Source organism: Camelus bactrianus, chromosome 5 (genome assembly GCF_048773025.1).
Source record: "Camelus bactrianus isolate YW-2024 breed Bactrian camel chromosome 5, ASM4877302v1, whole genome shotgun sequence".
NCBI lineage: Eukaryota > Metazoa > Chordata > Mammalia > Artiodactyla > Camelidae > Camelus > Camelus bactrianus.
Window position 1 is genome coordinate 72003187 of NC_133543.1, and position 14562 is coordinate 72017748.

Consider the following 14562-nt stretch of genomic DNA (forward strand, 5'->3'; position numbering starts at 1 on the left):
CCAAGGAATTTGGAGCAACCAGGTATAAGCATGGGAGTCAGGTCAGGGAAAGCAATCCCTGAGAACTGGGTGGCCCAGAAGAAAATATAAATTATATCACCATTTTGACAAGTCAAAGCCCAGAGAAAGAGTCTTAGGAATTTTGAGAGGAAGAGAAAGGTTATAAAAGTCTGAAACTTGTAATGAGCAATGGACTTCTCAGTGTGACCTTGCTTTAGTCTCTCCATCTGTATCACAGTCAGGTGGACTGATTTTTTTTTTCCCCCTCATTTTCCCTTTACGGGGTCCTGGAAGATTGGGAAATTAGGTGTTTTTATTCCAGAGAGGTTTCTGGTTGCTATGTTTCAAGCAAGCTTCCCCCTTCCCTTATAAAATAAATGCTACTTGCTATAAAATGAAGTTTGTAAAGTACTTCTTCTTCTCTATAAAATACACCAAAAAGGCAGAGTTTCAGATCTACTCTTTAGAGGCTATTAGAATGTCTGAGTGAGTTCAATGGGAAGTTTAAGCAAGAAGCAGAAAATCAAACCATAAGTATTTTGATTTTGAATGAATATTATAAACTTCTTCAAGAGATATAAAGAGAGAATTCCTTTCAGTAATTTGGGACTACCAGCTAATGATTAGTTTATTCTAAGAAACACATGCCGGTATTGCTAGGCCCTTTGATGAATATCATTACAATAAATAATAATTGATTTCTAAAAAAAAAAATAAAAGTACAGAGTACCTGATCTGATGGGGGTAAGAAATATTCTTAATATTTTAAAAGTGAAGTCATTTCTGAAAATCCAATGCCAGAGAAATCTGGAAACATCTAGCTTCTTGAATTAGACTTTCCCAGGGAAAACTTCTCAAATTTATACCTCTTGGACAATGCGTCTACTAAGCGTGGATAAGTAAATATAGTCCCTATAATGAGTGCTAAACTGGGCTACTGGAGAATGGAGGTATTGCCATGTAAAGCAACAAAGTTGAGAAGGCAGGTAGAAAACTGGACGTTCTGAGTGAGTAATGTTCAGTACTCTTGAGAGAAGACAGTATGGTGACAAAGCGGTAGCAACAGCCCCTCAAGTGGCTTCTGATCCAATTAGCCCTACTTTCTCCAAGTCTAGAAAGACAAGTTCTGATGTCAGAGCCAGTTTACACCTCCAGCTAAAGCATGACACTTCTTTTTATATTCTGATGTTTCATTTCATGGAATCAGTCTTCTGCATGAGGAGTGATGTGGTTTTAGCCTTGAAGGGAATTATTCATACTGTACTAGAATTAAAAATCAAAGGTCAAAAATCACATACACAAGTGCAAAGATGGGGGCAACATCAGCTTTTATTGCCTTACTCATGATTATCTTGATTATTTAAAATTTTTGGCCTCAAAATCTAGACCTTGGCCAAAATGTCAAGTTTCAGAATTTAGATGTTAATTACTGTGAAAATAACCCCCATATATATAATAAACAAATACAATACAATATAACAGAATACAAAAGAGTGAGTGATATATAGATAGGTAGGTAGATGATAGATTAAGAAAGAAACTCAACATGCTAATACTGTGTGAACATTTCATGACAAAACCTAATACCAAGGAAAAACAGGCTGGGGTTAGATTTTGACATGATCCTAAAACTCTGCTAAGATATGTCAAAGGGCTTCCTGGTCTTAAATTTGCATCAAACCCTTACTTTTAAGAAAATATTTTCTTATGATTTCAGTTCAAATGTATGCATGAGGCAACTGTTCCAGCTCGGACTTGTTGTGGAGGTGGGTTATTGCTCAGGTTTGTAGGGAAAAGCAGTCGGGAGTGGAGGCATATGAAAATGAGATGGAATTACATTTCCATGTTCCATCACAGAATTAGGCTAAGCGCAGAGTTTCAAGTTTCACACAGTTCAAAGGCATATGATCTCAGATAGTTAGTAGTTAAGGTTCATTGTCAAACAAAGCAGCCAGAAAATGACTGGCTACTTTTGCAGTCCTGTTTTGTCCCAATAAGGGCCATTTTCCGTATCTAAAAACAACAAACTAAGTCCTAAAATTTGATCCCCTTTTCTAACATAAGATATTCTTCTATAGTACCCCAGACAGGTGATTAAAAAGTCATCTGTCACAGACCATCAGAAGCTTGCTAAATGCACTCATCTTTGCAATGTTCTTTCAAACTATAATTCACATGTTCCAATTATACACCCTTTTACCAACTGGGCGTTGGCCTGCCCTGAGCAGGAGGTAGAAGTGGTTTCCCAATTAAATTTTCCCAGGCCTGGGTTTTAGATATCTTGAGATATTTGTGGGAATCCTCCCACCTTATGATGCATTAAGTACCCCTACAAAATACAATATTTTTCCGGGAACACTGACCCTCATTGTCAAAGGACTCATTCCTAATTTGGAGGGAGGGAAGAGGAAGAGGAAATGGAATCTACTTTAATTCTCTTACATTCTCCCGGAATACCTGGTGTCTCAGACGATCCCCAGAGAGCCCTCGGTGTCCTTCTCCGCAACCATAGGCACATCCCAAAGACTTCACTATTTTGATGAGCATGGTTAGGGCAAGCCTATGGTTGCTTACAGGTGTACTTTCATCCTAGTATCCACAAACGAGAAACAAAGAGGATTCTGTTTACTTAAGTCACTAAGGTTCTTTTGCTACTAAGATTCTATTTTATTATTAAACCAAGTACATATGTTGTAGAGTGAGCCCCTGCAATTTGTGAAGGAGAATGTCAAGGGTCCAACAAGCAAGCTAACTTTTCAAAAATCTAGAATGAGACTTACAAGAAAGAAAAACGTTTATGCATTCTGAACACCCTCTAGTGCTAAAGGAAACAAACGTAGTCGTCTTTATTAGAAGACATGCTTTCACATCCTTGACAGACTATCAGAATAACTGCCTAGAGGGAGGCAGGGCAGACTATTGGTGATGAAGGCAAATGGCTTTTTCCGGAAACTATCCTCATCAGCAGGCTTCTGATAACACACCAGCCAAGGATTACTGTTAAATTTCTGGAACTGATCCAAGTCAGAAACTTTGAAATTTCTGACATTTTCAAAAGATTTTTCTAATTTTACACTTTCACTATATTGTAATACTCATGCAGCAGCAAGGTGAGAATATTAAAAAAAAAAAAAAACTTGTAAATATTAAGCACGATTCTTCCTTTGAGGCTAAATAGGAAGCCTCCTGAGATGAATTATGAAAACTGCTACCATCCTCTCTCTTGCCTCATTTAATCCTTGGTCTTCGTGGAGAACACAGCTTCCAGAAAAATGAGCTTCCTTGAATTATTTCCAAAGAAGAAGGAAGCTGTTGCTAAGGAATGACGCAGATCCCAGTGTGGAAGTCCTACTACCTTCGAGAAGCTTCAGCCTTCCTCAGTCCTTCTAGCTACTTTCTGCACAGGCACCATGGACCTGAGATTCCAGCTGTTCCTTAATTGCACATGATGTTAGATAAATTAACTAATCTCTTTATGCTTTCGTTTTCTCACCTGTGAACTGAGGCGCCTAATAGCTTCCCTTCTTTCTTTATCGATTTACAGTGCCAAACAAATGAAATAATGAGTAAGAATTGCTCTGTAAATTGTGAGGGGCTTTTCCACGCTCAGGTGGATACACAAACTTTGGGGCTACCCACATAGAAAGAGTATCCAGATGTGGGTAGGGCGTGAAAGGGATGGGAGTTATCTAGACATTGTGTGCTGTTCACTATGTGATAGGGTAGGCTCTCTGCTCCCCTATTGTTATGTAATTGTTCCTCCTTTTCTAACCAAAAGCGCATGTAGTGGATGTAATGTTGGACTCCAGAGATGCCCTCTTTAGAACTGAATATTCATTCTCTGAGCTGCTAGAAGTACTGATGGCTGATAGCTCTCGGCTGATAGTTCTCTCCAGGCACTGCCTTACCTCATGAGACCTGCCTCGCCCCAGGGTATGCTCTCTTCCTAGAAACAGTCTGCCTCCAATGGCAGGTCAAGGGCATAAAAAGGATGGGGGGGTGTGGTATAAAGGTGGGCTCCCTTACTTTACCTGGGGATTTCTCTGAAGAGACAACCCAGCTCCGGAGCTCCCCATGTGATGGACTAAAGTCTCTGTTACAACGACATTGCAGTTCGACTTCTCTGCCCCTTTTATACTTCACAGATACTGATCCTGAGTGGACACCCTAGGAAACCTCCTGCCACACCTCTCCTGTCTGAGTCTGTTTCTTGGGAATTTGACAGCTCTGATGGTTGAAAATTGAAGACTCGAACATACACACACACACACACACACACACACACATATACATACATACCAATTCAGAAATGTTTTAGCTTAAATTCAAATCTTAGCTCCACAACCTTGGGCAAATTATTTAATCACTCTGTGCCCTACACAATAAGAATCATAAAAAATACCCATTTCATAGAGTTTGTGAGGCAACACATGTAAGGCACGTGTAATAATAACAAAAACAATGTTAATTATTTCTAGGTGTAGGACACTGCTAACCTTTGGGGCAACTTTGTGCATATGAGAAGAGGCACTCCTCCAGGTGGATAAATTAGGAGGTGAGCCCTCTTAGCAGAGGCAGCACTTGGGTGAAGAGCTCGGTGAGCAGGGCTTGGCCTGGAGCTTAGTCCTGACTGACCCCCTTAGCACAAGCCCTTGGCAGAGCAGAGCACACACAGCCAAGGGAGTACTGCCTCGGAAAGTCACCCTGACTAAGGGCTGATTTAGAAGATTGGTTTACATACAATTAAAAGTTATTACATGTTACTTTGAAAAAAAATTCCTAGCTTCAAAAGCTTTTCTTTCTTTCTTTTCTTTTCTTTTCTTTCTTTTTTTTTAAAATTTCATCAGGTCTTTTGAGGGGAAGGGGGATTAGGTTTATTTATTTATTTATTAACTGGTGATTGAAACCAGGACCTCATGCATGCTAAGCACACACTCTACCACTGAGCTATACCCTCCCCACTCCAATAAGTTTTTGTAAATATCTATTTGTATTTCTTTGGACCTTCAGATGTCCTTTGGATTTATGTCTCATAGCAGACATTCAGAAAGATGTATCAAGCTACAGACGGAAATCGGGAGAGCTATTAAATAACATTTCAAGCTCTCAGTACCAGTGAGTGGCAAATATAGAAACAGAAATTAGATCTTCCCTTCTGAACTAATCAATCCCCCATGCTTCTGGTATTACTAGGTTACAAAATTAGATAAACCTTCTGATTTCACTGAAAAGACAGATGGGTTTGAGGCAAAACAGACTTGTGTGAATCACAAGCACAATGTACTTGACCTACGGTAAGGTATGATTTTATAAATTCTCTGTATTACAAAGAGTAATATTCTGCAGAACTAACCAAAAAACATTTATATCTTGGTGGCTGTTTTGGATAACATATAATCTGACTTTTTAGAAATCCCATCCTAATTAAAAGTGATAGTTTTGGTCAAACTTATATTACCAAGTTTCTAGTATAATATCTAGATTTTAAATAGGCAAGGGACTTGCAGTTCTTTAATAAGAAATTAGATAAAAATACTACTTGGGTGAAATTTTAGAACTAAAAACAAAAGCAAAACAGAAACAAAGTAAAATAAAATACTAATAATGAACTTCAGAGATTCTCAGTATAAACAAAAAATCCCTCATCAACTTAGGGATAAAAGCTTATCAAAATTTCACAACTTTTATTCTTGTCTATTTTTCCTTGAATATTATGACATGATGACATAGCAGTATCTATTTTCTCTTTGAGTGGCCAGGCTAGATTGACAGGTAAGAAAAATTGAACGTTAAGAATCTCATGATTTGTTGTGTTTACAAATTTGGTCCTTAAAACTTGTATTTGTTTGCTAATTCCTACATAACTGCTGAAGGAATAATTTCTTAGATCTTAGGATCCAAGATCAAATCCATTGTGATCTATATCATCATTTAGATAATTTTAATCTACGGTGAGATCTGAGGATCCTTGGATTGTCCTCAGTGATGTTTAGGAAGGTAAGAAGTTGGGAACCTTAAGAACCAGAAGATTCTGTTAGAATTGAAAAACATATATATGATCAAGGCAGGAGAAGAAATCCTAAAAAAGAGGGTAGGTTTAGGAATGCAAGAATATTGGGGCAGGAATAACTAGATCAGAGTCCACAATACTAAGAAAAAATAAGAGTAGACAATGAGAGGCAGACACACAGATGATAAATGCACATTAAACATGCATCAAGTAGAACTGGAAAGAGATAGAGAAAAAATATATAAAAGAGGAAGGAGCACTGCAACACTTATTCAGATGTAAAAAACCTGATATCCTGCAAGAAAATAACAATTTACTCTTTAGATAGTATGTAGGTGGTAGAACTCTGCACGGTGAAATCTTATGCTTATAAACACTTGACTTGATGTGTAGATTGTCACCTGTTCAAGATTCAAATCTCTTGTTGATTTCAATTTCTTAATAGCATTTTCCAACTCAAACCCCAAACTGAAATCAGCATAAATTATATGAATTTAAGCTCTGTTAATTCTTATTTAAAATTCAAATTAAAAGAGAAAACTGATTCTTGATGTTAAGTGCTGAGATCATAAATCAGGTTTTCAAGTCAAAGGAAATTAAATTCAAGAACAGTCAGTAACAAGAAAGCTAAAGACACCTGGATGTGACACACTGTGACACAGAGGAGCAAGGCTCATCTTCCAAACCAAGACCAACAAACCAACCAACTACACAGAACATCTTCCCTTCTTTCCCCTTAACTGTGATTAAAGTAGGCTGCCTAAACATGCGTTCCTTAAGTCAAGAGAAAGGACTTTATTTAATTTTCTTTGTGGAAAAATTATACTGCTTATTATGGACTAAATGTTTGCCGCCTCCAAATTCACATGTTGAAGCCCTAACATCCAGTGCGATGGTATTTGGAGACATGGCCTTCGGAGAAAAAATTATGGTTAGATGAGGTCATGAGAGGGGAGCCCTACAAGATGATTTGTGCCCTTATGAGAGGAGACACTGGGGAGTCTGTTCTCTTTCTCTGTGCACAAAGCAAAAAGAGGTCACATGAGCACACAGCAAAATGGCAGCCACCTACAAGCCAAGAAAAGAGGCCTCAGAATGAAATCTACCTTTCTGGCACCTTGATATTGGACTTCTCAGCCTCCATAACTGTGAGAAATAAATTTCTGTAGCTTAAGCCACCCAATCTATGGTATTTTGTGCTGGCAGCCTGAGAAGGGAACAACACTGCTCAACTGGGTCAGACCCCGAAAGTCTTGAGAATGAGGCTGTTCTTGGTGGCAGACTAAGAATTATGGCCATGTACTGTATCTGAGATATTCTCCTGCAGAATTAACAAAGCCAGGGAATTAATTCTAACATTACTTGGACGGCCATGGCTTTTGAATTCAGGATACAGTTTCATCTGTTTTTCACTCATGCCTGCTGAGAACCTAATGAAGAGATTTCTAGACTTTTTCACTCTACTGACTAATTGCTATTCTGAGTCAACAAATTGCCAGCAAGCAAGAATTGGAAAGAAATCAGGAGTAACATTTCATGAGGACACAAAACATGGTTGTCATACCTTCTCTTGGTTCTTATCACTCTTCTCATAGGGGCCACCTCCACCTCCTCCACCTCCTCCTCCGTCACCTCCTCCACCTCCTCCATCACCACCTCCTCCTTCTTCTCCTCCACCATCTCCAGCTCCACTAACTGAAGGGCCCCCAAATCCACAAGCAGAACTTCCAGATACTCCTTTGAACTGGAAAGTTCCCTCACTTGGTCTTTTTTCCACAGTCCCATTTTCCTTATTTTCACTCTTCTTTCTGTTCTTTTCTACACAGGGCACCACGCCAAGTTGAAGCAAGCATTCCACAATGTTTAGCGCCACATCACAGATGCGAGAACTGATATCATGGTTCAGGACGAGATAAACAGCCTTCAGAACCACCTGGGAGAAGACAAAAATAAACCGGGGGTGATTAAGGGACTTGAATTAACCTCTTCCTAAATAGATTCAGTTATTCTGTTTAATGCATTTCCTTTAGGCTGTTCTAGGCACTTAAACATAAATAATTCAGGTAATTTTCAGATATTTTATTAAGTTGCATTGGAATCATGTGTATGTGCTTAATATAGAAGAATTAAAAATGTATGTGTGTTATCTCACTTAAGTACTCTAAAACTTGCCATGATATAGACACTTTATGGGGACAATAAAGCTTAACAAATTAATAGGAAAGAAATTATTTGCCCAAATGGAAACTTGCTCAACTGATTTTTAAAATCAAAGTGTTTTAATGCTCTACCTTTCACTTTCCACCAACACAGGATGAAGAAAAATGACCTCCTTATGGACACACATAATAGAAGAACATTTACGCATGAGCAATTGCATCATTATTTACATTTCAATTTTAAATGCAAAATATTTGCATGTTTAAATTATGTCTTTTATTGATTCTAGTAGTTTAAATTATTTGCTGAGCTAACTTCCCTGAGGTGAAATTACAAAACTTTGTGAAATATAATTGTAAAATATAACAACCCTTTCATTTGCTAATAACCATAATCAAGACAGGCATTCTTGAGAATGCAGGTTTAAATGTTTTATTGGACTTCTATTCATTTCCTCCTGCTATACCGTGGGTTTAGAGTCCTGCTGCTTTTATAACAAAAGAAAATAAACAGAATTTTTTACTCCCATTCTAGATAGAAAAAAGGGACTTAGCAAGCACACACACACAATTGTATATATCTACTATCAGGATATAAAAATATTGAGATCAGAAAAAAAGAAAAGATGAATCTAAGATGTGGGTACATTTATGAAATTTTTTTACATGAGTAGATTTTTCATTTAACTGCTCAACATTTCTAAGAATTTATATGCCCATTTTACCCAACATTGTAAAAACTGGCCCAGAGATTCAATATCTTCCAAGCTTCAGTAAGACAAAATCTTGCTCCTTACAGAAAGATCGAGCATGCCATTCTTGTGGACAAAGTTATTGGTCCCATCAATGTGTTCTGTGTCTTCCAAGTAGCTGTAGTTTATGCAGGAGTCTGTGAGGCTTCGAGGCAGGTTTGCACATGCCAGGGGTTCGTGTGGCATCTCCGGGATAGGCACCTGGTTGCAGAGCTTCCTCATATGCTCACTGAAAAAGTCTGCATAGCCTACGTTGAATGACGCCAATGTGGTATTGAAGGTTGCAACTGTGATGGTGGAGATCTGGGATCGTACTAAAAAAGGAAAGCAATGTCTTGGTTTTCCCCATATTAACCTAAGACATCATGTCAGACAGTTATACTATCATTTAAATCATGACCAAATCACCACTGTAGCATTAACAGATATTTGACTGATAGTCTCAGAGCTATTCTCAACTTTGATGGAAATGATTAAGGTGTTAAGTCATGTAATACATGATAAATAATGACAGTTATAGAAAACATGAATACTTAACCAACTTCCTTAAGACACAGGCTAACATTTTTTGTCTAACAGGTGCACTTTACCCACTGTTAGATGACAGACCCTACTGATATAGTTAAACTAGTTTAGCTGAAGTATTTCCTCACAAGTTTGTAACTGCTAAAATATTTGGTTTTATCTAGTATGTTTAGGCAACAGCAAACAAGAAAGGTTCTTTTTCTCCTTTGCTTAAGAGTAATGGAACATAAATTTGTGGTGGTAACTAACAGACGTTATCAAATACTTGAAATACAATCCAGGGAAAAGAGGGACTAAATTCATGCTCATAGGTTAAGAGCACAGAGTAAGAACCCATCTTGGATTCCATCCAGAAACACATTTGCTCCACATAAAGCACCAAATATCAGCTGTCTGAAAAGGAGATCGGTGGTCTTGGAAGGCAGAGACAAGGTGGACAAGCCCTTCAGAGGGATGTCATAGAGGTCCTCTAAGTCGCTCCTAGCCCTGTAGGTCTATGCTCTTTTGGAAACAAATATGGGGTGGGGGGTATAGCCCCATGGTAGAGTGCATGCTTAGCAGCATGAAGTCCTGGGTTCAATCCCCAGTACCTCCATTAAAACAAAAACAAATATGAATGGCTTGCCCTGGCTTTCTCTCTAAAAGCTACGGTGTTCATAGTGTGCTATCCAACAGCTCTTGCTACTAAGGAAATCTTAAGAATGGCTCACAAGGAGATTACAAAGCAACATAATACACAGATGGAGTTTTCAAAAAGCACAGGAGCCAGGTTACAATGAAAATGGAACATGGAGTAAAAACAGGAAACAGGAAAAGGAACCTGAACTCCCGCCTGCCAGGGCCGCCTCCGACCCACCTTCCTTGACGGTGTTTTCTCCGTGGCTGTTGGAGTGGTCTGGCACGTCACTCACCAGCGTGTGATGAGAGTGGGAGTGCCTGGCGCTCAGGCTCTCCATCTCAGTGGCCGCGTCCGAACTGCCCCGCCGGGTGAATTTCCCTGAGATGGACAAGAGCACCACAAGAGGGTTTGAAAATCTGAAAGATGCTCTGATGAGGTCTTGTCAGTCCAAAGGACAGCCATGAGAGTGAGGGGATGTCAGGAAGTACGTGAGGTACAGCCGACTAGCAGGAATTGAACTCGCCTTGGGAATGTTCTGGGTCAAGATGATGGATGAAGCTGCCTGTGATAAGGTCAGCCCTAATCTAAGTCAAATGTCAGAAACCATCTGTTAGGCCCTGGCCAGCTGTCAGCTCTTGACTTCAAGCTGGCCTTCTTAATGTGACATTCAGAAAGAAAGAAAAAAAAAAGCTCCTTTTTCTTTTCTTTACATCTTCCTTTTTTAATATCTAAGTTAGAAAAGTCTGCCCTTGGATTCACAATGAAAGTTAATGCACAGAACCCTCTGAGGCCATGTTTCCACATCTAGGATGATCCAAGAAATAGGTCCATGACCTGTCTAATTACACAGGATTCTTGCATAATTCAATTACCTGCATTTCTTTTGCTATGAAAGAGACAGCATAATTTTGGGTCTGGGGAGCCTACATGTGGGCCCAAACTTCTTGACTAAACTGTTTAAGAAAGACCCAGATTTCCCCGGGAGACCTAGATCCAGAGTTCCAAACAGGTCACTGAAGCTCTGCCCTATTTTGGGAAGTCCTGGTGGTCACCTAAAATGGTGGTTTGCCAGCCTCCTTTTTCAATGCCTCGCCTGTCTTCTCCGAGCCCAGAGAAACTTCCAAAGGAGAATGTGCTGCGGGTGGGGGACACATCCAGGTGGTCCTCGTGGAGCAGGAATGGCACTCCCATTCTGCGGGGCCGCCTCTTCCCCGTGTGGTGGAACGGGATGGAGCCTTTTCTCTCTCTGTCTTCTTTGCGGCTCTTGAACTACAAGGATGAGAGATGAGGGGTCGGGCACAGGGCAGAGGCAAGGTTACAGTTTGCTTCCCAAAGGGCTCCATGATCTGGAGTAAAACACAGGAAACGTTCCAGGAAAGGGAGAGCCAGAAAGTCACCAAATATCATCCAATTTCCACAGTGTGTCAAAAGAATGAAAGAAACTGAGCAAAAGCTAATGTATTTCCTGGCTTTTTCTGCTGGGTTGGGTTTGAGGAGTGATTCTCAAAGTGTGGTCCCTGGACCAGCAGCAGCAGTGCCTGGGAAATTGTCAGAGATGCAGATTCTCAGATTCATCCCCAGCCACACTGGATCAGAAACTCAGAAGGGGGAGGCCCAGCAATGTGTGTTTTAACAAGCCCTGCAGGTGATTCTGATGCATGGTAAAACATGAGAGCCCCTGAGTTAGAGTCTAGAATTCCAAAGTCACTGCTTGGACCAGCCAATCTTTCTCTGTTCCATTTTTTCAAGACTAAGATCCATTGTTTCAGTCAGACAAAAACCAATGTGTGCCTCTGTTCATAAGGGGAGGCAAAGAAGATACAGAGCATGCATTGGTACAAATCTATTATTCCTACCAGTTAAATAAGTTCAAATCCAGTATAACTAAGAGTTTAGAAATTGCTTGGAAAGCTTTTATAATATATCAATGTCTGTTTAGCAATTCTGACTTAATGGGTCTGGGGTCAGACCTGGGCATCTGAATTTTTGAAAGTTCTGCAGAGATTCTCACGTGCAGTCAGTACTGAAAGCCTCTTTTACCCCTACTGATTGACGTTTTTAGAAGAACTATGGCCATTGCCCATTACTGCATCATCAACAAAGGTAGCAACACTCCGAGCTCATAGATGGGGTCATAATTCTGTGTTCTTCACTGAAATTAACCAGTCATTTTGAAAAGAGAAAAATAGGCTACCACATATATATTATTCTACACATGTTATTTTCTATTTGATCAGCTCTAATTACTTATAAAAAGGACAGGTGAAATGTAGAGTCTTAGAACATGGACTATCTAGTTAGAAGGCCTAGTTTTGAGTTTGGACTCAACCTTTTGAAAACTACCTAAAGTTTCCAAGGTTCAGTTTCATTTCTTTTCTTTTCTTCCTTCCTTTTTTTTTTTTTTTTTAAAGAATAATAACATTTATTGAGTACTTGCCAAGTGCCAGGCACAGTAAAGACTTTACATATATTATCTCACTTAATCTCTTAACCTTTCAAGATTAAGTGTATTACGCACTCATTTATAGATGAAGAAAATTGTATCATTTGGCCGGTATCACATGGGTAGAAAGTGGCAGGGCTGGAATTTGAACCCTGATCAACTGACTCCCACCTCAGTTTTATTTGCATGAAGACTACACCTTTTAATTTCCTACCTTTAGTGTTCTAGCCCCTTATGAATGCTCAATAAATGTTTGTTGAATGGAAACCTACATTGCCACTCACAAAAAGAAGAGATGGGAGTAAACCTAGTGGTCAGTTATAAGGAGCTACTACTTTATTAACAAAGCTTGGTTTGCTTGTTGTCTTTAAAACACAGATGACTTCAAGAATAAATGCTCCATGATGATCCCATCACTCTAAGAACTTCAGTAAGATACAGTTTCTTAGGTCCAAATGGTGAAGAATAAAAATCTCGTTGGATTAAATAAGAATTATTTCTATAAAGGGCTTGGTAAAACGAGATGAATTATACAAATATAAGTTACCATCACTGCTACCACAACCATCTCCATTATAGCATTACTAAAAGCATTTTACACATATCATCAGGACTGAGCTGTGTAACAACTCTGTATAAAGTGTAGAATGTTAAGCCCTCATTTAAACATCTGCACAAGGTCATACTGCAAGCCAGTGTTGTAATTGGGAGCAGACCTCTTCCGGGGTCTCTTTCCCATCCCACCCCACTCTGCAGCACGATCAGAAGCATCTCATGCCCCACTGCTTTGTTTTGTTTTTTTCAATTACCAGCACGTCAAAGGACATAAGTGGTTCTACTCACCTTCTTAAAAATGTTCATGCCAAGGTCTGAAGAAAGATCTGGGACTGCAGGCCTACGCAGATTGGTCAACGAAACCTTGGAAAAAGCCTCGGGGCTGAGAGATTTTTCCTCTTCATTACACTTCATAGTGAGATCCTTAACAGACAACGAAGGTAGATTCATGATCAAGGACTTGGGGCTTTATATCTAAATACTTTTCTTATTGAGATCTCGTATTTTTAATAGGGATATGCATACTGTTTTGATATCTATGAAGTTAACTTGTGTGTCCAAACTTTCAGAACCCAAAAGCTACTACTGAGGAGGTGTATTTCATATTAATTGCAACTTTTATTTGGACTTTTCAACAGTGAGACCACAAAGTTCCAGATTTAGGAAAGCTAAGAAAATCAGGAGGGAGTAGGTATCTCTTCACTTTTTATTTTAAAAAAATGTTTTTCCATTTAATGATTCTCCAAAGGAGATATTCACCATGTGCAGAATCATCTATTACTAAAACGGAGCATAATTCCTTTTCATTCTGAGATTCCTCCTCTTTATTTTCAGAACATGCAGATGTTTTTCCAGGCACAGCCAATTCACACGTAAGTAAACCCAAACAACTGGAACACACGCAAAATCATATTTTTCTCTGCATATTCAACATGTGGTATTCATAAGGAAGAGAAGAACAAATGTTCAAGCTGGTAACAGGACTTTCATTTATCAAAAAGTGATATTTCTGGGGGATGTTATCACATATGCACACATTTAGTTTATTCCTCCAAACATCTGAAGAATACATGGTAATCTATATATCAAAAAACAATATTGCTAATGATGACCTTGAGGCACTGGAAAATTTTGAGCTTCGAAAAGGAGGTTGAATCAAGTTCAGCAGAATGCTAGTGTCATGCATTTTATAATATTGGTACTTGACAGTTATATGTGAGAACTCTCTATTAACTAGTACTTTGATTAGCCAGAAAACCCATTTTCCATTTTCTGGATCAGCAGAGGCTTACTTTAGATTAGTGTATGCAAGAGGCATTTAGACAGCACTTCTCTGAATGGTCAATTAAATGCTAAGGGTCTAGGAGTAAAAGATGGAAAGAAAGGATAATAGCATCAGAGTAACCTACCAATCAAAGAGTCAGCACTGGGATAAAGAAGAGCTGGATACACAGAAGAAAAAAAGAATCTGTTATGGTCAAAGTTGTGGGTTCAAGTGA

General features: G+C 39.0%; 1 protein-coding gene across 3 annotated transcripts in view; it reads right to left on the reverse strand.

The window, feature by feature from the left end:
• Positions 1-14562, reverse strand: part of UNC80 (unc-80 homolog, NALCN channel complex subunit) — a 190421-nt gene that overhangs the window by 145991 nt on the left and 29868 nt on the right. For 2 of the 3 annotated variants that reach the window (XM_074364070.1, XM_074364071.1), the window contains exons 9-14: positions 13352-13486; positions 11118-11334; positions 10303-10443; positions 8967-9235; positions 7575-7943; positions 2443-2589 (exon numbers count right to left, since the gene is read on the reverse strand). In XM_074364070.1, coding sequence (XP_074220171.1) covers positions 2443-2589; positions 7575-7943; positions 8967-9235; positions 10303-10443; positions 11118-11334; positions 13352-13486 — 1278 coding nt within the window. The remainder of the gene's footprint in view (positions 1-2442; positions 2590-7574; positions 7944-8966; positions 9236-10302; positions 10444-11117; positions 11335-13351; positions 13487-14562) is intronic. The other variant, XM_074364069.1, reaches the window with a different exon arrangement.